The 23277-nt window shown below is 40.7% G+C and overlaps 1 protein-coding gene across 2 annotated transcripts in view; it reads left to right on the forward strand.

Moving 5' to 3' along the window:
• SNTG1 (syntrophin gamma 1) overlaps positions 1-23277 on the forward strand; it is a 221460-nt gene that overhangs the window by 111833 nt on the left and 86350 nt on the right. For both annotated transcript variants that reach the window (XM_079983352.1, XM_079983353.1), the window contains 6 exons: positions 4228-4280; positions 7603-7737; positions 11144-11200; positions 20756-20813; positions 22447-22490; positions 22985-23026. In XM_079983352.1, the coding sequence (XP_079839478.1) occupies positions 4254-4280; positions 7603-7737; positions 11144-11200; positions 20756-20813; positions 22447-22490; positions 22985-23026 (363 nt within the window). In that variant the 5' untranslated portion in view covers positions 4228-4253. The remainder of the gene's footprint in view (positions 1-4227; positions 4281-7602; positions 7738-11143; positions 11201-20755; positions 20814-22446; positions 22491-22984; positions 23027-23277) is intronic.

Here is a 23277-nt window from a genome sequence, read left to right on the forward strand (position 1 = left end):
CTTGTGGGTTGGCCTTTGGCCTTTGAATACAATAAGAATTATGCTGGCTTCATTTTAATGTCGGGCAGTTTCTGCCACTTCTATGTTTGGGGGAAGCCTTAATGAATGGTGTGATATGTTTTCTTTCATTCTTGTTTCAAAGGGCAGGTGTGCAGTGTTCATTTAAATACAACACACTCCCCTTCTATTATCAAAGAAATAAACAACTATCGGATGTTTAGAAGACATCAGAAGGCAGCCCTGTTTAGGGAAGTTTTTAATGACTGATGTTTTAATGTATTTTTAATCTTTTGTTGGAAGCCACCCAAAGTGGCTGGGGAAACCCAGCCAGATGGGCAGGGTATAAATAATAAATTGTTGTTGTTGTTGTTGTTATACAGAAATGTAAAGATAGAGTAAAAATTCTCTATGATATGCACTTGATTACGCATCCTATTTGCATTGCTTCCTTTGATATGAAATGATGGGCTTTCTCATTGAAATGAATAGAATAACATACCGTATTTTTCGCTCTATAAGACACACCAGACCACAAGTTTTTGGAGGAGGAAAACAAGAAAAAAAATATTCTGAATCTCAGAAGCCAGAACAGCAAGAGGGATCGCCGCGCAGTGAAAGCAGCAATCCCTCTTGCTGTTCTGGCTTCTGGGATAGCTGCACAGCCTGCATTCGCGCCATAAGACGCACACACATTTCCCATTACTTTTTAGGAGGGAAAAAGTGAGTCTTATAGAGCAAAAAATACGGTAATTGATTTTGTGAAATTCCATCATAGTGGACAATGAGAATAAATAGGTAGTTTTGGTTTTAAAATGCATAACATAACAAACAAGAACAAAACAAAACACGACATTTAAAAAGCCATAGATTGCTTAATCAGTCAAAGGCCTGGTTGAAGAGGAATGTTTTTGCCTGGCACTTAAATATATACAATGAGGACACCAGGTTAACAGGGGTGGAGAAAGGGGGATGTGATAGGGGCGGGTCGCCTTGGTTGTAACCCCTGGAGTGGTGACAACATGCTGGGCGGCACTCACCGCGGGGCCTGGTGTGCACCCAAACCATGTGTCTCTCCTGGGAGTGACGTGGTGGCTTGGGTGCCCACAAACTCCGTAGTGCCCCAAAGGGTCCGCCCACTGCCTCCCCCTCAGCAGTAGGGCAGCTGAGTGGGAGGAGGCAGGCAGACTCCTCAGAGGCCCTGCGGAGCGTTCTGCCCCGGCTCGCCCCGCCCCGCCCTGCCCCGTGGGCGGCTGGCCCCCTGGGCGCAGGGCACGCATGCCGCCCCAGGCGCCCGATTGTCTTGCTCCGCCGCTGCCAGGTAAGCCTCCCTAAAGAGAGCATTCCACAAAAGATTGTGTGATCTGAGTAAAAGTTGGATTCAGCAGACTTAATCTGAGCCTTCAAAGGCATATAGACTTTGAAGAGAAAGTGGGAAAGAACTCTACCAGTTTCCTACTCCAGCTATAGGCATTTGTCAAAGGCAGAAAAGGCAACCACACACATTTACCACTTCATGATCCACGAGGCAGTAAATGGAGGGTGGAGACTGGCTCAGAGGCTTTGTGAGCAGCGAGGGAAGAGCTCAGGTGTGTCATTGTACCCATGGCTGCTGGCCAACCCCTGACAATTATGAATTGGTCATCTTTACAACAACTTTATTCAGTAGTTCAGTATTACCACTTTTGATTATTGCTACAAGGATTTCTACTTTGTTTTTCATTTCAAATAATTTCAGAACCAGTTGTGAGTTAAAATACCACACACCAGCATAAAAGCAGAAGCAGATAAATTGCAACCCATTGGAAGCCTGAGCTAGAGTAGGTAGAGTGCTGAGAGATCGTAACTTGCCAAAGGCCACCTGCTGAGTTCAGAGGAGCTTTGGACTGGGAGCTTCAGATTGTAGATCTGTCTCTTAACTTCAGCAACTACAGCCACACCTGGGAAAGTACATATGGATGACAGTATAGAACAGGCATGGCCAAACTTGGCCCTCCAGCTGTTTTGGGACTACAATTCCCACCATCCCTGACCACTGGTCCTGTTAGCTAGGGATGATGGGAGATGTAGTCCCAAAACAGCTGGAGGGCCAAGTTTGGCCATGCCTGGTATAGACCTTTTAAGCTTTTATATTGCACATTACCTTCTATAGATATAAAATGTGCATATAGCATGGCAACATAATGTGCACATTTTACCACTTCACATGACTTATTAAAACATGAAATTTATTTTTATAAACCACTTAATCAAAATATCTTGTAAGTTATTATTAGTAGTAATGCACCAATAAAAGCAGTAGAATTTGAAAACAATTGTGCTTAACTAAATTATATGTAATAGCCATTTCCTCTTTGCTGTTGTTCATTGTCTTATAAATATAATAAAAGTATTTTCAATGATTTTTTTTAAATATGTAGTTTCTAAGCCATAGGGAAATGGCCTTATAGAAACACAGAAGGCAGCTGATCTGATCTCTGTGTTACTTTAAATGAAGTAGAATAGCTTTGTCTCTAAGAGCTCCTGTTGCCCTTCTATTAGAGTATAGTTATTGATTTCCCTGAAGAACAAGAACACTTTAATCAAGCATTCAAAAATATTTTTGCAGTATTGAATAAATGCTTGCTGTACCAAGGGGATTTCAGGTTTTATTGCCAAGCTGCCCATCATGTGTTGTTTTGTTTGCATATGCCATCTGAGATAAGCTAAATGAGCTTGCTACTTTTGAACTTTTGAGTTCTTGTCAGTAGGAAGAGAGTGAGATTAGTTAATTAAGTCTTGGTTTGGAACTGCTAACCCCTTTCCAAAACAAATTATACTTTCCTGCTCCACTATCTGCTGTGAACATCGTCCTAAACTACAGGGGTACCTTGGCTTTCTAACTTAATCCATTTTGGGAGTCCGTTCGACTCCCAAAACCGTTTGAAAACCAAGGCGCAACTTCCGATTGGCTGCAGGAGCTTTCTGCACTCAATCGGAAGCTGCATCGGACATTCGGCTTCCGCAAAACGTTCGCAAACCGGAACACTTACTTCCGGGTTTGCAGCGTTCGGGAGCAGATTTGTTTGGGAGCCAAGCCGTTCAAGTACCAAGGTACCACTGTACCTCAAACTGAAATCAGGTTGGAATCAAGCTATATTCATAGAACCCTTTATCTCAATCCTAAAAGTAACTTTTAAAGATGGTTTCACTATATGGAAAGCACCCTGGACCACTCTGTGGCCTCCTCCCACCACATGGCATCGCACGCAAGCACTCCTGCCAAGTTGGGTGGAGCCTGGTGCCTGTGTGAAGCAGTGTACCTCCCCACAATTTGGGCAGGTGCAAAAAGTAATGAAAGTAGGGTCACATGTGACTGCGCACCAGTATCATGAGCACCGTTTATCATGAATGTGAAATAAAAAGGGCACCTTGAGGGTCCCAGAGACTCGTCAAATTGTTTCAAATCTTAAAAAACACAAAATGCCCACCTTTAATCTTACAAAATAGGATTTGAGTACTACTAGTCTAAGGTACAGGGTGATTGTTATGACCTGTAGATTATTTTACATACTATTACTTATTATAAACTCCATTGCAGAAGTAAAGTGCAGCTAATGCAAATATTTTAAAATTATGCCTTTTCTTACTTTTCTAAAATATAAAATAGTGGGCAATATTTCCCGCCTCCCACAATTTCCCCCCAATTTCCAATTTTTCCACTGGAAAAAAATAAAGAACCTCCCCTCCCCGCCCCCCACAAAAAACCCCAAGGGGGAAAAATCCCTCTTTCTTTCATTCACATATCCAAACACTCAAGTTTTTGAAGCCAAGCTGTATGAGTCGGTGAGGATCATATTCAGAACCAAGGAATTATGAACTACACTGTCGCTGCTAGTGAAAAGTAATTTTAAATGACTGGTGTGTTGAGAGATACATGGAAACAAATTTACCTTCAATCATATATAATGAAACTGTCTTGCTTATTTCTTCAAAGCTTTGCAACTCTCTCTGACTTTTGGCAAAGCTGGCAGAGTGGGTGGGTGATGAAAGATGATGTGCAGAAATATCCAGAGGGCCATGGATTCTCCACTCCTGCCTCAACTAATTGTTACTCTTCTAAGAATTTATAATTCCTGCTCTTGACAGCATCTCTGTAATCCAGTGTGTCTGCTTAATTTATACAGTTTGTTTTAATGTTTACTGGCCAATAAGTCTTAGTTTTAATAAAATCTTTCCCTCTATTTTTAGACAAATATCTCTTGGTGCCATAGCACATGGATTTCAGGACTACATGTGAAGAGGTAATGCCAAATGCAGACACAATTATTGTGTTTTATTTTGATGATAAATGTGATATGAGCTGTTACAAGGAAGGCTAAACTGTATTTTCCAGTAAGTCTCACAGGGCAGAGGGAGTTATTCCAACCATTTTAGGGACTCCACTCCGGATTTGAGTAGAATTTACTCCCTATACTTTTCTTCTCCTGAAGAAAAGGCAGCAGAGATTTAGGATAAGAGTTTTCCTACTCCTAGATGGGCTACCTTCCTAGGTTGACAAGCTCCATCTGCCCCTCCCTTACCTCTCCATCCTGTGCCGAAACCATCTTCTTGGCCATTGGACCCACTATTGGTTTCATCCACTCAATCTGCCAGAGCCTGTCTTCTCATGCAATGGAAGACCCTAACTCACCAAGGGTTTGAGACCCACCAGCTACCCTCACCTGGTTTAGCTAGCCAGTGAAAGCCATTCCTGAGTTGTGGCTGCTGATAGCTTCTAAGAGCTGAGTGCTGTGCAGGGGGGACAGGGCACCAAAGGTGCGCAAAGCACTCCAGAATAAGCACGACGTGTCCCCCACCAGAGGTCCTACCTTCCCCTAACACCCCCAAAACCCCACATAAACAATGAAATACTTATAACTAACCCATTGCAATTTGAGTGGACTTATCTCAAAGGAAATTACACAATAATACAATAAGTACAGTTATTCTTGCATTGAAGGGAATTGGATTAGTTGACCCTTCCATCCTTACAATTCTATGATAGTGCTGCTCAGGGAACAGAAGAAAATGGAGCACAATTCTTGAGTGTATAAAACTGGGGATATATAGCACAGGAGCAGAATAAGTTGCTTTCCTCTGTTGGCAGAAAAGTACTGGGCAATGGAAATGCAGCTTTCCCCATCATTGCAGTGCTATGACAAGAACAATGTGCGGTTGTTTAAGTTCTCCCTTCCATGCAGTTCTTAGAGAGGCAATAAGGCCAAGTGGCAGGTAGGGAGGTGTGTGTGAAAACAGAGGTTTCAAATTGATTTGAATTAGCCTGCAACCTCAGAAGATGGGGAGAGAAGTAAACCTTGATCTGTGAAAATAAAATACAACATCAAAACATTACGCAGAGTGTATTTCAGGGCAGCATATATTTGCTTGGCTTTATGAAATCTGAAATAATTTAACCTTCTTCTGGTGCTAAAGAATGCCCTATTTTTGTGTATCAGTGCTGCATTGGCATAGGAAAGGATGGTATTTAAATGAAGATATCATCTAAAGATGTATTGTACAACTGTAGCTTCTAAAAGGCAAAGACTACCAGGGCCTTATTACATTTAAAGTTTTCCATGTAAATTAGGTTATTCTGCTCATGTGCTATCAGTCAGTCCATTGCCGTAAATGGTTTGCTTTTTTCATGCTTGACTTCTTTGTTCAAACTGTGAATAAACTCTGCCCATGTGCATTACAATGCCGGCTTCTATTTTAATTTCGTTGTGATGTTTAATTATGTCTACTGTATAGTTACATGCCGCTTAATTCTTGCCCTAAGCTCTCTTTATAAAATTTCTCAAGAGATTTTATAGAGTAATCAGCCAAGTCAGAAGTGTGCAGTCAAGTAAAGCAAAATGACTGTATAAACAATTCAGAATTTATTTTAAAAAATAAAAAATAAAAATCTCAGGCAGCCCTCAAATTAATTGGGAGCTATTGGGACACTCCTAGGTATGAATCAATAGGTGTGTTGTTGCTCACTCTCCAACCTTGCTTGGCTGAAAGAAGTTATAACAATAGAATTAAATGTGGTTATTAGCAAGGTTCTCCCACCTTTCCCTTTATTCCCTACTTCCCCACGCCTGTGATTTTAAGCAGAGAAGATGTTCTTATTCCACAAGTCAGGAAACCAAAATGCAAAGAAACAACTTTTTTAGGATAACTCATTTGGATTTTGTCTGCTGCCCAGTTCTTCTGCTTCAGCTCCTTTAACAGAGCAAAGGGTCTGTTCGAACGATGGAAATTCACCTAGCTGCCCAGAGTGACTGGGGAGACCCAGCCGGATGGGCGGGGGTAGAAATAATAAATTATTATTATTATTATTATTATTATTATTATTATTATTATTATTATTAGCAGGGCTGGTACACCTATGAGGCACAATGAGGTGACAGCCTCAGGTGACAGGATTCACAGAGGCAACACATTCAAATGTAATTGGTCAAGGCTGGAAAGGAACCAGGGAAAAGCGACTTGGTTGTGGTAAATTAAGAGTCTTGCCTGACATTTCTCAGTCACCACATCAGCTGAAAGGCCGCTTTCAGGGCAAGCAGGGGAAGCAGTGCCAAGAGAGATGCAATGTTTGTGCCTCCCCCTCAGCCTGCATCCTGGCCAACCCTAGCTATTCCCCTGGGTTTGGAAAGTATGAATGGATATTAGGCGCAAAGATATACTGAGAAGGAAAATAACTGAAACCAGAGATCTTTGCAGGGTATCAAATGGATACGCTACCACTGTCTAAACTGCATATAAACTGCCACACAAGGAAGAAATGTGCCCATGTAATAATTACCCATTACTCATCTCAAACAGGAAAAAGATATGAACAGAAGGGACATAATGTCTGGACATTAAAAGGTAGTCTTTAGGGACATTAGACATCATCCATTTCAGATTGTCACAGTACACCTCTTGCCATTTTTTAAATTCAAGCTGACCAGCTGGATTTAGACATCCTTTAGTTAACCAGTCTGCAGATACAAGCCATGATCTCAAAAGCACTTGGAATGGATTTGCTTTTGTGCATAGAGGAGCTATTGGATTATAACCATAAAGCAGGATGATTGGAATCCTTCATGGTGTTTCAGTGCTCTACTGTGATCCTAGTTAAGCTCCTGGCTCATGAGTAATCCTAATTAGGATTAATCAGAGGCTGTAAGCTTCACACAGGCTTGCCGGGGTGACACCTTCCATTAAGCAATGTGTAAGGTTCAGTCCCATATGCGTTGTGACACTGGATACTGAAATAAGTGTCTTGATATTGTGAAGGGGGATTTTTGCTTGCAGCATTTGTTGGCATATCCATACTGAACACAGATATGCAAATATATGTTATTAAGTGGATCAATCTCCACAATCCAGACATGTTGCTAGTAATCAGTTTTGTAATGTCATTGTCTCAATATATCTATTTGCAACTAATAACCATAGACATTTCCAGAGATATTTTGGAATATGCTGGCCTCTGTTAAAGCTTTTCCAAAAGACTATCAGAGAAAAAGTATCCTTTTGATCCTCTAACATGAACAATCAGCGTGCAGCTTGGAAACTAAGGAAACCCTTTTCTCTGTTCATCCTTTGAAGACAAAGACAGGGATTTGTTTGCTGCAGGATGGTAACCAGGAGCCTTTCAAAGTGCGGCTGCACTTAGCCAAAGATATTTTGACGATTCAAGAGCAAGACGTGATCTGTGTGTCTGGCGAACCTTTCTATTCTGGTGTAAGTATCATTTCCTTCAGCAGTTTTCAAAATGAAAACATTGTGTATGTTGAGCTTTCCCCACTCCCTTTTGCCTTCCATTGGAGGGTGTTGAAATGAAGAAAAGTTGCAAATTTTTAAAATGATGCAATCAAGTCTAGGTTGAGGTCATGAAATGCTATGGTATGGTACTTCTTGGTGTTGTTTTGGTACAGTGTAAATAATATGAGCAGCGTTCAGGAGATCACTGCAGTGAATGGTCCTAAGAAGCATTCAATTAATATAATTCACAGTCATGATTCAAGTGGGATGAGATAGCTTGCTTAATGGGATTTAACTTTACTAGGTGCTATGTTGGTCTCAGGTTAAACCCAGGACTCCTGAGACAAAACAAAAACAAAAACCTTACAGTGGCCATGAGTCTCCCCCTAAGACTCCATGATTGGGCAGGGATATAAAGAATCCAAGTTCTTAGGGACCTTGTAAATTAATACAACCTTGAACCTAGGCTGGTAGTGTCCAGGCACTCAGTGCAAGCTTTTGAGCTCTGGAGTTATGTGCTGATAATAGTTCTGTCCTCATCAACAGTCTAGTCACAACATTTTGCTCATGCTGGAGCCTCTGCACCAGGCTCAAAGGTATCCCTGCGTAGAGCACATTGCAATAATCAAGTATTAAGGTTGCTTAAAAACTCTAAAGCCAAGAGCAGAGTGTTATGGAGATATAAAAAGAGCTTTGCTTGATCTGACCAAAGACTTGTCTAATCTAGCATCCTGTTTCCTACAGGGGCCAACCAGATGCCCTTTGGAAGTCTATAAGCTAGACATGAGAGAATAGCCTTTTCCCACCGTTGTTCCCTAGTCACTGGTATTCAGAGACTGTTCTTTCTGGTCCAGTATCTAACTTTATGTTGATGCTGAGTTACCCATTGGCTCTACCCAAAGAGAATTTAAGAGTTGCTTAAGATCATCAAACCATATCCCTGCAATTCTACCAGATCATATCCAGTTTTTGTGTTTTTTAACATGGATTTATCATTCCATTTGCATTTCCTTAATATGTCAGAACACCTATTACTTATATCTAGATGACATTTAAATAATGCCTTGGCATAAATGCATGATATTTTTAATTTCCCGTACAGTGTTACAGCCTACATTTCCAGAATATTGTTTTAGAAGGTAACGAATGATGTGCTCCGCTTGGTTAGCCTGGCTGCATGTTATCTGAAGATTAAATGCACAACCCATTAGATAACATATCGATGTGAAGATGGGATTTACTTTTCCTGCTAGAACAATTGTCATAGTTGACACTTTTGAGCCCTTTTCTTTATTTCCTCAGGAACTGAGATGAGATTATAAATGACTAGGCTCCTCCCAAAAGACTCTGTGTTCAAAGTATTTTCTATTTCTGCTGTATGCTATTTGAATAATTGTCTAGTGATTAGATATGGAGGGTCTGATTCAACCAACGTGGTGTGTGCTAGCGGAAGCCGGTGCAAGGACTCCTACTACTACAATGGGGCTTTCCTCCTCCTCCTCCTCCTCCTCCTCCTCCTCCTCCTCCTCTGCACTTTCTGTGCCTCCCCACATCTAACCTGGTGGCAGAAGAGGGGAGGTTGTTCCATTTGGCGAGCAGAAATGCTTGCACTGATGGAACAATTGTTCTAGCACTACACATTTCTACCCTTTTAGCTGAACTTTGCTTCTCCCACATTTATTGGATAACTGCCTCCCAGACATGTATTGTGAGCCCTTGCTCTTGAAGGATCAGTTTCACTGAAGGTTAGACCACACGGTACTGGGAGCAATTTGTTGAAGTTATGAGTTTAATGTAGATAAATGTTATATGTGTTTGTAATACGTTGGACTGCCTGTTGCAGAGGACTGGTGGTTTTCCACTCTAGGGTGGGGCAGGCTGAGTCTTGTGACTGGTTTATGAGGTATTTTTCCTAACTCGTACCCTGAGCTTCTCTGTGTTTGGTGCTATGTGCAGGGAAACAGTTTGCTCTGTTGTTTTTTGAGTGGTGTCTCTCTGTGTTACAGCAGAGAGAGACACAACCTTTGCTTTTAAGCAGCATGGACTTACTGTGGGATCCGGGGAAGGAACTTACTGGACTTTAAAACATGGGAACTCATTACTAATACGCAATGTAGCATTTTGTTCTTCTGCAAGAGTTACTGTTTTGTAACTAAATGTTTAAACACCAAGTGTTAGGTATAGTGTCAGTGAAAAGTATCTGATCAGACTCGTGTAGAAAGAAACTCTCTTCACCACAAGTAAAGCTTTAAAACTTATTTATTGTGGTGAAGAGGGTTTCTTTCTACATGAGTCTGATCAGAGACTTTTTGTTGACACTATATCTAACACAATTATCCTAACCGTAGAGCATCTCCAAATGTAGTATTTTCTGTTCCTTTCATGGGAATAAATGACACCCATCTACACATATGGAGAGAGTAAAATGGGCCACTCAGGGATGCTTTTGAGATGGAGTTAACCCACTGCCATTTGTCAATGTATCCATGACTCAATATTCATTTTAGGTCAGGAAACGTTCGGTGAAATTGTGGGTAGTGTTTGTGCTGCACACAGTGGCAGCTGGTGACATTTTGACTTGGTAGGGCTGCATTTTCTAAACTTGCTGTTTTCATCACGGTAGGACTTGCACAGCACATATTTAGGAAAGTGTGCCATTTCACGTGTGCAGAGTGCTATTATCACCTTCTTTCTTTAAAAAACCACACACCCCAAAAGATATTAATCATCAGTGAACAGGGAAAGAACTTCCATGTAAGAGGATCAAAGTATGATTTTCTTGTTTAGAAATTTAGGTATACTTTTTGAATCCATGTGTTGTTTTCAGCTACACATCTGTTCCTATTTTCAGTGGGAGAGCTGTGTTCCAGCAGCTCCAGTGGATCAGCCCCCACTGTATATGTGTCAGGATTGTTTTAGTGTTCTGGTGATACAGCTGAGGTATTAGTATTGTATTGTGTATTTTTTCTGCATGCAAATGGTCTGGTTATTATTGTGATCCCCTAGGGTGTATAATAGCAGGCACCACTAGATAAATAAGGATGGATTTTCACCCCACGTCATGGGAACATATGAGGGGCTCATTTCTGAAAATACTCCTATATGCTATTGAAAAGTGACTGCAGGTTTATCTCTGTGTTATATTGGATACCTGGACACATATTTTAGAAGAATTGCCTAGCACTAAATGTTTGCATGTGGCAACTCATTGGCATTTGTTTTATGTAACTAATTTGTCACTTTACGATTAGAAAAAAACAGAAAGAGCAGTTCCTTATTTTTTAATGTTGAAATTCAAAACTCCAAAATGGAGATATAGTGTGCAAGCCTATTTTCATAAGAAATATTAAATCTGAATAGAACTGAACTTGGCTTACTCTTTCAGGAAAGGACTGTAACAATTAGAAGACAAGCCGTAGGAGGATTTGGATTAAGTATAAAGGTAGGTTGCATTTCCCCAACTGTTTCCTATGTTCAATCAGAAATGCCATTTGGCTTGTGAATAATGCATTTAATGAGATCAAAAGGTGCTTGATTGTATTATTACCTGCAATTTCAATGAAAGGTCTGTATTGGCTGATCTTTACAATAGATAATCAGTTGAAAAAATTTCCCCCGTAGCTAATGGAGGAACAATAGAGGCAATATCCCATTAAGATTCATTTGTACTTATAAGGTTTGGTATATATTTTAAAAGTATATTTCATCTGTGTAGTCTTGTCTTTTGTTCAGTGGTCCTTTAATTTTAATTACTTGTTAATGAACACAATGGCAGGCTCACTAAATAGCCAGTGAGTTCCCATAAACTATTTATTAATTTCATAGTTGCTTGCTAATAAGATTGAAAATAGTCCTATTTCTCCACTGTATTCATTGTATTACAGATGGAATGATTAATCCACATGAGGATTGGTTTCTCTCTCCCCCCTCCAAATACCTACCTTAGAAAAGCTTAGGAAACATAAAAAGGGAGATAATTTTAAATGGTACATTATAGCTCTGAAACACCATATAAACAACAAATCTCTTTTGAACAGAGCTTTTAAAAAAATCTCTTTAGTACAGAAATCTTAGCTGTTATCTATGAATGCAAAACAACATTGGTATATGTTTTTCAAAAATGAACTTATGAAATATGATTTGAAGGGAAAATAAAATGTAGTTCTCTTGCATTCTTATTGAGTAGGAACTTGAAAAAAACAAAAGCTTTCCAGTTCTTAAAATGAGTCTGGTGTGTTTATTTTAGCAGAACTACCTAATTAAACCAAATGCTAATTAGTGCACTATGGCTAAAATCCCATAAGAATGAAAATGGGAACAAGATTTTTTGTTGTTGTTTAAAGTCATTACATGCTGTTATTTTTTTCATGTCTAGAAACAGAAAAGAGAGTAAGTTGTGTAAGCGTGCCTGAACTAAGAATTTAAACATTGGAACACTGGTAGATTTTTTTTTCTTTTTTAAAGCTACTATATAATTTATGATGATGCTGAAGAAAGTTCAGAATGCTAGGGACTGGAAGACAATTAACTTCTTTTTTGCAATACAGATTTCCGCTGGTTTATAAGCATAAGAAAATTATTACTCTGGACAAAATCCAAAAATTGTATTCACCTTTCATACATTCAGTTAATTTCAGATAGCTTGCTCAGTCTACCATCATAATATTAATTGCCTCAAATTACTGTTCATGCTTTTAAGAGGACTTCCGGAGGTGGCGTGAACGGCAATGGCGGTCCTCTTCCTTCTGTGAAGAGTAGGTCTGTGGGAAACGGGTCGTCCACTACGGCGAAGCGGAGACCCACGTCGGAAACCCACAGGCAGCAAAAGCCTGTGGTCTCGGGACCCGGCGGGCGCCAGAAGCAACCCCTGAAACGTTGAAGGAACCCCGTAAGGGGCTCCGGAGCAGGGAGGGGGTAGCGGCGCTGTGGGTCGTTTCGCAAGCTACGGAGTGAAGCCGCGCTGCTGCTGCCGGTGAGCGCTGACCTCTTTTCCTGAAACTTCTGATCTGGAAAAGCAACAATCCGTGAGTAAAGAGGACTTTACAAAATTTGAGACTAAAAATTATTGAATTTGGCTGAAAGCGGAGCGACGTAAAACAGGAAGTCCGTCTTCCACTGTCACTGAACTTCAAAGCAAAGAGCTGGAGGAGTGGAGGCAAAGAAAGAATTTTTAACCTAATCGATCTGAGCAACCGCTGAACTTTCTTGTAAGCAAAATAAGGACTTTAAGCATTTGATTTTATGCTCTTTACTTGCATCGTGATACCTTTCTTCTATCGGAAATATAATTTGAGTAAGAAACCCAGGTTCTGGAGCTGCCTGAGTGACTGAGCTCTCAGTCTGCAGATTTGGTTACTTTGAATTAAAAATTGCAACATTCTGAGGGAGTTTGGACTTGCTACTTTGAAGCATCATTTGAAATACCAGTTTGCACTGTTTGAAACAATGTGGTTGTTAATACTAACTCTGCTTAAAACCTGCTATTGAAGGTTCCTGGACTTTAAACTTGATTTTAGCAATTTTACCAGAATTGATCTTTTCCCTAAAGACATTTTAAGCTCCCCCTAGAGGATTCGGGATTTACAGCAGTGACATTATTTTCCTTTCCTTTCCTGGCCTCCTGTTTGACTGTTACCATCTGGGCTGTTGTTTTCTCATGGGAACAACTCAGCTTGACCTTGACTTTTATATAACTCTGGAATGAGTGGCGCAAGAAAAAAGGGACCAAAAACTAGACAAACAACTTTAACAACTTTAACCGCAGCCTCTCAGGCACGCAGATCATCTGTACCTACTCTGCCTTCAGAAGAAGAAGCTGCTTCTCGGCCACAAGCAGGGGAGGGAGAAACTGAGCAATTACAACTGGAAGATATGGCCTCAGGAGCAACTGCTTCTATTTTAGAGAAAATCTACGAAAAACTGGAATCTTTGGACAAGAGAGTAGAATCTCTGGATAAGAAAGCTGATGAGCAAACAGCTAAAATTGATCAAAACACAGAATGTTTAAATAGATTAACTGGACAAGTATCTCAGAACGTACAAGCAATTGGAGAACTGACGGAGGCCACGGCAGAAAATCGGAAATTGGCTGAGGATACTAGCCAAAGACTGGGAAATTTGGAACAAGAGGTAAGACCACTCAGCAAACAAGTAGGTGAACACCAGACCTACCTCTCCATGATAGAACTGCGGAACCGGGAGAGCAACCTTAGGATAAGGTCGATACCAGAAGCGGAAGAAGGCAACCTAGCTGAGTTCCTGACTAAAGAGTTTTCCAAGTTTTGGAATTTAGAGGAAAAGGACTTTAAAATCGTATCAGCTTTTAGGCTTGGAAGACTTGTAAAGAAAGAGAAGCCCAGAGACTGTTTGATAACATTGAGATCAAAGGAGGAAAGGGATAAGATTTTGGGCCTACACTACGGAAAGTCACTGGACATTTCGGACAGAAGAATTGAATTTTACAAGGACATCCCTAAACAACTGTTGGATCTTAGATCTGACTATCTTGAACTGGCCAAACTGTTGAGGAGCAACTCAATTATCTTCAGATGGGAATTTCCCCAAGGAGTATCTTTCACTTTTAGAGGGAAGAAGGTTAAAATCAGAACATTGGAAGACAGAGATAAATTTTTGACTGCATACGGAGAGGACCTTCAAAAGGGAATTGAATTACCCTTTGGGCCTGGAGCACCAGCGGTACCTGCACCCTCGGAACCTGAAGATCCAGTGAACAAGACACCACCCCCAGGAAAATAATCAGATTAATTCAGGATGTCTCTGCAACTCTTGAGTTGGAATATAAATGGCTGTAACATCCCGGGAAAAAGGAGGAAAATTTTTCACATATTAAAAAAGGAACAATTGGATATTATTTGCTTACAAGAAACACATGTGACTAGGCTCCACAGAAAAGTGTTAATAAACAAAAGACTTGGCCAGGAATTTATATCTTCGGACAGAGTAAAGAAGAGAGGCGTGGTGATATATGCAAAAGAGAGCCTGTCACCCAAATTCTTATTTAAAGATGAACATGGAAGAATTTTAGCAATTGAGATACAACATCAAGGAGAGAAGATTTTGTTATTAGGAATTTATGCACCAAATGAAGGGAATTTTACAAGAAGTTGCATGAGACAATGCTGGATTATCTGGACTATGACAACATCATTATGATGGGAGATATGAACGGGGTCGTATCAACTAACATGGATAAGTCACAAAGCCAAAATGTTACAAAGGACGGCAGACTACCAAAGACTTTTTTTGAAATGACAGACAATATGGACTTAATTGACATTTGGAGAATGAAGAACCCCTTGGGAAGAGAGGGAACATTTTTCTCTGAAGCCCAGCTGACTTGGACAAGAATCGACCAAGTATGGATAACTAGAGGGCAGAAAGGTGGAAATCTGCCCAAAGACCTGCTCCGACCATAATGCAACAAAGATGGACATGACACTACTACCAACCGGCTCCTTTAGATGGAAGATGAATGACAATTTGTTTAGAGATCAGGAGATTGTTGAGAAGGCCCAAAAAGCCTTGAAGGACTATTTTGAGATAAACATGAACACTACGGTGGAAAAAAGAACTATCTGGGACGCAAGTAAGGCTGTAATGAGGGGGTTCTTGATACAACAGAATGCTGTAAAGAAAAGGAGACAAAATGAGAGGAAAGACAAGATATTGGAGAAAATCAAAGAATTGGAGAAGAAGTTAAGATCAAATCCGAAGTCACAGCCGACCCTGAGAGAAATCAAACTTCATCAAGCACAATATTCTAAATTGATAAACCAGGAAATAGAGTGGAAGATTAAATTAATGAAACAAAAAACTTTTGAATCGGCAAATAAATGTGGGAAACTGCTAGCTTGGCAGTTGAAGAGGAGACAAAAACTAAATACAGTTACAAATTTAGAAATTGAAGGAAGAAATATTCAGAACCCTGTGGAGATCAGAAAGTGCTTCCAGAGATATTTCAAAAGATTATATACTCAAGGGCTGCAAGATGAGGTTGAGATTAAACATTTTTTGGAAAAAAATGGACTAACAAAATTGTCACAAGAAAATAGATCAATCCTGAATTGCAAAATAACACGACAAGAGATTGAACAAGCCATTCAGAACATGCAATTGGGCAAATCCCCAGGGCCAGATGGGCTGACCTCCAAGTACTACAAGACATTAAAAGACTATCTGATACAACCACTGATGGAGGTCAGCAATGAAATTATGGAGGGGAAGAAGGCGCCGGAATCGTGGAAAGAAGCTTTTATCACATTGATACCAAAATCGGAAGCTGAAAAGACACAACTTAAGAACTATCGTCCCATCTCCCATTTGAATGTGGATTACAAAATATTTGCAGACGTTTTGGCAAGTAGACTCAAATGAAGTAATTCATAAAGACCAGGCAGGCTTTCTCCCAGGTAGACACTTGTTTGCTAACACAAGGAATATCATTGACATTTTGGAACTTTTGCAAACAGACATAAATACAAAAGCAGTGTTAATTTTTATAGATGCGGAGAAGGCCTTTGACAATATCTCTTGGGAATTTATGAAGGGAAATTTAAAAGAAATGGGAGTGGGACGGGGTTTTGAGAATGGGATTGATGCAATATATTCAGAACAAAAAGCTAAATTGATAGTTAACAATGTGGTTACAGAAGAGTTTAAAATTGAAAAAGGAACACGACAAGGCTGCCCCATTTTCCCTCTGCTATTTATTTCGGTTCTGGAGGTGCTCTTGAACATGATCAGAGGGGACCGGTTGGTAGAAGGAATCCAGGTCGGAGCGAAACAATACAAACTTAAAGCTTTTGCAGATGACCTAGTTTTGACCCTGCAGGAGCCAGAATCTAGTACGAAGAGAGTGTTACAATTGATTCAAGACTTTGGTCGGGTGGCGGGATTCGAATTAAACAAACAGAAAACTAAGGTGCTGGGAAAAAATTTGACAGATACAGAGTCAGAACGGTTTCAGAGAGAGACAGAACTAATTGTGGTTAAAAAAGTAAAGTACCTAGGGGTAAACATAACAGCAAAAAATCTGAGTCTTTTTAAGGATAACTATGAAAAATGTTGGTCTGAAATTAAAAGAGACTTAGACAGTTGGACAAAATTGAAACTTTCTTTGTTAGGCCGAATTGCTGCTATTAAGATGAATGTATTGCCAAAAATGTTGTTTTTGTTTCAAACACTACAGATTGTGGACAAGACGGAGTGCTTCCGGAAGTGGCAGAGAGACATCTCTAAGTTTGTCTGGCAGGGCAAAAAGCCCAGAATTAAGTTTAAGATATTAACTGATGCGAAAGAAAGAGGGGGCTTTGCCCTGCCAGACCTAAAGTTGTACTATGAGGCCGCAGCTTTCTGCTGGCTAAAAGACTGGCTACTTCTCGAGGACACTGACGTTCTGGATCTGGAAGGTTTTAACAATGCTTTTGGTTGGCATGCATACTTATGGTATGACAAGGTTAAGATCAATAAGGCCTTTAAGAATCATATTGTCAGAAAAGCAGTGTTTAATGTCTGGACAAAATATAAAGACTTATTGGAAAATAAAACTCCAAGGTGGCTTTCACCGCTGGAAGCTAAGGCCCGAAAAAGACCCAATATGGAGGCCAAATGGCCAAAATATTGGGAAATACTAGAAAAAGATGGAGACAATTGGAAATTGCAGAGTTTGGAGAAAATGAAGGATAAAGTGCGAGACTGGCTACACTACGCTCAGATTAAAGAAGTTTTTTAAAATGACAAAAAGCTAGGGTTCCAGGTGGAGAAATCGAAGTTGGAAACAGAACTGTTAGAGCCTAAGACTAAGGTACTTTCAAGAATGTATAACTTGCTGTTAAAATGGAATACACAAGATGAAATGGTTAAATCGGCTATGATAAAGTGGGCACAGGACATTGGGCACAACATTATGTTTGAGGACTGGGAAAGGTTGTGGACCATTGGGTTGAACTTCACTGCATGTAATGCTTTGAAGGAAAATGTAATGAAAATGATATATAGATGGTACATGACCCCAGTTAAACTTGCCAAAATATACCATTTGTCTGATAACAAATGTTGGAAATGTAAAGAAAATGAAGGAACATTCTTTCACCTCTGGTGGACTTGCCCTAGAGTGAAGGCTTTCTGGGAAATGATATATAATGAGCTGAAAAAGGTATTTAAGTATACCTTCACTAAGAAACCAGAGGCCTTCCTTTTGGGTATTGTCGGCCAGAAGGTGTTAAGGAAGGACCGAACATTTTTTATGTATGCAACAACAGCAGCAAGGATACTTATCGCTAAGCACTGGAAAACCCAAGATATACCCACACTGGAAGAGTGGCAGATGCAGCTGATAGACTATATGGAACTAGCCGAGATGACCGGCAGAATCCGAGACCTGGGAGAAGAGAAGGTTGAAGAAGACTGGAAGAAATTTAAGATTTATTTAAAAAAGCATTGTAATTTGGTTGAATGTTAAGAAGGATGCTAGATCATAAATAATTGAGCACCACTAAACTAGATGGAATTAGGATGACAAGTGAGATTGAGGAAAAAACATAAACCTTTGGGAGGATTATTAGATTATATTTTAAATGAATGGGACAAAATCCACTCTGGACAAAATCCAAAAATTGTATTCACCTTTCATACATTCAGTTAATTTCAGATAGCTTGCTCAGTCTACCATCATAATATTAATTGCCTCAAATTACTGTTCATGCTTTTAATTGGGATTCTGAAACAGAATCCTTGGCTGTATTTTAAAAAGAGCTAACAACAGACGTAATGACATACAATACCAGATATAGGAGAACAGAAGGAATTCACATGAAATGACAGTAGGAATTTAGGGTCAACTTTTACTTTCTCAAAATCTATATTGGTCCATTCGTGCACTTCAAAAGATGTTGACTGTGGTTATAAAAAAACCCAAATGCATAACCTGGTACTAATACTCAGCAAGCCTAAAAATATCTCTATATCCTAAAAAGAGGGGCAGGGATTGTCATTACTACACTATTAGCTTCCAGAGACCTACTTTTTGACCCTTTCCTGTGTTCTTAGTAGCTAGTCAAAGCGGAAATAGAAGCTAAGAGTCCTGATATTTTTTTCTGATGCCCTTCTGTTTCATTAGCAGTTCTCTTTCTCTTCTTGTTCATTTTCCCATATCAACTAAGCATTTACAAGTTGCATCCCTCATGCTGTAGGAAAATCCCCACAAACCTCTCAATATCTGCATTTCATTTTTATGCTTTTGCCCAATTCCTCATGGTCTCCTCACTCACAAGGATCAGGATGGACCTCCAGATGCTGTTGAACTCCCTTCCACCTGATCAAGGATTATGGGAGTTGTAGTTCAGCAACATCTGTCCCCATCCCAAACTTAAGGGATAGAGAGGTGGGCTTGGATCAAGCTAACTCATTTATGGGACTCCAAACCTTTCCATAGATCAGAGCTGCAGCTAAGGGAGGGGGAGAGGCTTGCCAGGTTTTTTGCCCCGGGTGAAGCCTCCAGAGGGGCTCTACTGAGGCTCCCCACCTGTGTGTATATATGCGCAAATATGCATGGGGTGTGTGTGCTAAATCGGGTCTTTGACCTGGGTGAAATAAAGCCCAGATTCACCCCTGCTTAAATACTCACTGCGTCTAACAACTAACTCTGACTTCCTGACCAGCTTCAAAATCACCACAATAGTTTCTACTATGCTACTGTCAGTTCCTAGTATTCCTTGTATTTCTCCTCCCAAAGTTGCTGACTGGCCATTGCTTTGGACTTCCCACTAATCTGTGTTCTCATTTCTCTGTGTGCATGAAGTCCCAACCACTAAGCTTTGCTCTGTGAAGGGAGAGTATCTGCACCCCACCCTCCTCACCCCAAACATAAAGTTAACGATGCTCTACCAGTTAGGTGAAAACTAGTTCAGGGGTAGTTAACTTTCTGTCCAACAGAGTCTGCAACCAAAGATTATTGCCAAAACAGTATCTCTTGCCTTATGAATGTTGGTGACTTGTATTGGTGTGCCAATATGAACCAACTATCATTTGCGGCACTTGATGTCACTCAGGGTTGTAAGAGTTGCTTGATGAAGTCATTGTGTGAATTGAACAGTGCAACCTTGGTTTGAAAAAGGTGAACAAGGCTGGAGATTTTAATCTTTCTGCAATAATCCAATTTATACTTTCAAAGTCTGGAAAGGCTAAAAATATAAAGGCATTGTTTGAAGAATATGAAATCTGACATTAACATTGATGTTTCAGAATTGCTTCTAGGATAAGAAAGCATAAGGACCAAAACTATGCTTAATCATATTTAGTTGAAGAGTTTGTGAGTTTTTTTATTCTGTTTATTTTTCTGTATAAAAAACCCAGCACAGAAACTGAGCAGCTTATTTTGATTTCCACTTCCATTCCTCCCCTGCTTTTAAGGACAACCTGTTACTTTTCTTAGAATTCTCCTTTTCATCTCTTATTTCTTATTCATTTTCCTACTGACTTTTTGTGCTATGTTACAATGAGAAAAAGAAAATGGAAAGCAGCAAAGAAAACCTTCACATTCATTTTAATCAAATGTCCAATATTCTTGCTTTCTATTGTATGGCTTTGTTTATCTGTTCCTTGTCAGCACGACAAAATGATCACAGCATGGCTACTGTTTCAGAACTGGGCCTATTTTTCTTATTATAAAGTGGGCTCCATATGGTAATCTCTGGAGAATCTGGGGGAACCTGCAGTGAGTTTGCTTTCTTTTGTCAACAGTTCCACATTGTTCTGTTCACACCCCGGTCTGCTGATGCTTCCAACAGACTTTCCCCCCCTCCCTAACAATGGAGCTGATTGCATTCATATGCCTATTATTAAACAGAATTGTGAAACAGAAAATCTTTACCCCTTTGAATAAAACAAACTTAAAATGAAGTAAAAACTTCAAAGAAATGTAATAATATTTATAAACTGACAACAGGCTCAGTAAAATGTGGTTATTTTCATCTCATAGGGCGGAGCGGAGCATAATATTCCAGTGGTTGTTTCCAAAATTTCAAAAGAACAACGAGGTAAGTATCCGTGCCAGGCTATTTGCTCAGGGGATCCAGCAAAGCATCACCAGGTTTATACATTTCAGACTGGGGAGGAATAACTGAATAGTTAAGAAAAAAATTGAATTCTGGGCCATAAATGTGCATGGCAGGATATTTTTAAGGAACATATGAAGCTGCTTCATGCTGGGTTAAATCCATTGGTTCATCTAGTTTGGTATTGATTACAGTGGCAGAGCAAGCCGATTGGGCGCCTGGGGCAGCATGCGTACCCTGCGCCCAGGGGCATGGCGAGCCACTCTCAGGGGCATGGCGAGCCAGGGCAGGATGCCCCGTGGGGCCTCCGAGGCGTCTGACAGCCTCCTCCCACTCAGTTGCCCTACAGCTGTGGAGGAGGTGGCAGGCAGACCATTTGGGACAGTGGGAGCCTGTGGGCACCCAAGCCACCGCGTCACTCCCAGGAGAGATGCGTGGCTCAGGCACGCTCCAGGCCCCGCGGTGAGTGCCACCCGGCATTTTGTCAACCACCTCAGTGGTGACACCCAGGGCTGACTGCCCCCACCGCCCCCCTTCCTCCACCCCTGATTGTTTACAGTAACAGGAAGCAGCCGTCCAGGATTTCAGACAGGGTTCTCTCCCTGCCATATGTGGAAATGCTGGAGACACAAGGCAGATGCGGGGAGCACTGGGCCTGCAACCCTTCCTCACACTTTGCACATTTAAAGTAAAATAGAATTTCCTTTGTGAATTTTAGGCTCACATGCTTTAAAACCCTCTTCAATACAAGCCTAATTATTGTCCCTGAACTGTTTTATATGTACAGCACAGATTATTGTAGCTGTGGTGCGCATGCAGTGTGCCAAGCATTCCCAAAATGCATGAGAAGCTTCTGTTTTCATGGAGTGCCATCTGCACAACAAAACACCCCAGAAGCCTAGGGTGCACTAATATGTATCCAATTAGGTTTCAGTCAAGTTGTGCATAAGGTTGAGGAGGAGGTGGACTGTGGCCAGCAAGAGCAAATTCCATAGCAGTTCCCTTCTTTGGCTAGAGTTATGAGGCTGAATGCACATCACAGACTAATGTGCAAATTGGAAGCTAGCTGTCCATCTGAGTTTGCACTTCTGTGAGAGTTGTGATGCTCTTCTTAGCTAACCCCCCCCCAAAAAAATGCATTTAAAATGTTTACTTTGAGATCAGAGATTTATAATTAAATGTCTTTTGGGCAGTTTTTTTTAAAGCACAGAAACTGGATGGAAAGTGACCTGGTCAAGAAATAGACAGATATGTCAATCTCTAGCAGAATCCCTGCAAAATGTCACTCAGATCACAAGATCCACTGCAGCCTTTAAGCCTGATAACTGTATTTAGAAACAAGAGCTGCAGCTGTTCTTTACATTTTCAGGGTTCAAGACTAGAAACATGTCCTAGATGCAAAAGGGGAAATAAATTTCCTCAATAATACTTTCAGAAAATATTAATTATCTATGTAAATGTGGAATATGAAACCTGTCATGGATTTGTTTTCTTTTGTCACCTATTTCTCATTGTCCTGCTCACATCCTGCTCCACTGATGCAGCTAATGAAAAAATATAGAGGAAAGGTTGAAATGAAAAGCACACCTTTCCTTTATTTTCTCTTTCTTTTTAGCGGAACTCTCAGGCTTGCTGTTCATAGGAGATGCAATTCTACAGGTAGGCAAACCCATTCACTTTTGCCAGGTTTTTGTCCCAAGTATAATGTGAAGTCAACTGGGACGCAGGTGGCGCTGTGGGTTAAAGCCTCAGCGCCTAGGGCTTGCCGATCGAAAGGTCGGCGGTTCGAATCCCTGCGGCGGGGTGCGCTCCCGCTGCTCGGTCCCAGCGCCTGCCAACCTAGCAGTTCGAAAGCACCTCCGGGTGCAAGTAGATAAATAGGGACCGCTTACCAGCGGGAAGGTAAACGGCGTTTCCGTGTGCGGCTCTGGCTCTGGCCAGAGCAGCGATGTCACGCTGGCCACGTGACCCGGAAGTGTCTGCGGACAGCGCTGGCCCCCGGCCTCTTGAGTGAGATGGGCGCACAACCCCAGAGTCTGTCAAGACTGGCCCGTACGGGCAGGGGTACCTTTACCTTTACCTTTATAATGTGAAGTCTAACCTAAATGAAGCCAACGCTCAAAATTGTCTTTTCTTTTTTTTAAACTCAACAGATTAATGGAATTAATGTAAGAAAATGCAGGCATGAAGAAGTGGTGAGCTTATACTCCTTTTCTTAAAACCATTGCGGTTCTTAATAAAAGTCAGCATAGCTGCACTTCTGTCACAGTGTTCATCGCTATGCTCTGTAAGTAGATCAATGATCCCAAGATTGCTAAATGATCTAACCTTTGAATATTGTAACTTTACCATAGAAATGGTTTACTGGCCTCAGTTGTGTTACAGCCTAAGGGAGCCTCTGCTTTCTTAGGATTTGTAGGTCCTTTATTTCTGGTGTGCTGTGTGT

Source organism: Podarcis cretensis (assembly GCF_951804945.1).
Source record: "Podarcis cretensis genome assembly, chromosome: 7".
NCBI classification, from domain to species: domain Eukaryota; kingdom Metazoa; phylum Chordata; class Lepidosauria; order Squamata; family Lacertidae; genus Podarcis; species Podarcis cretensis.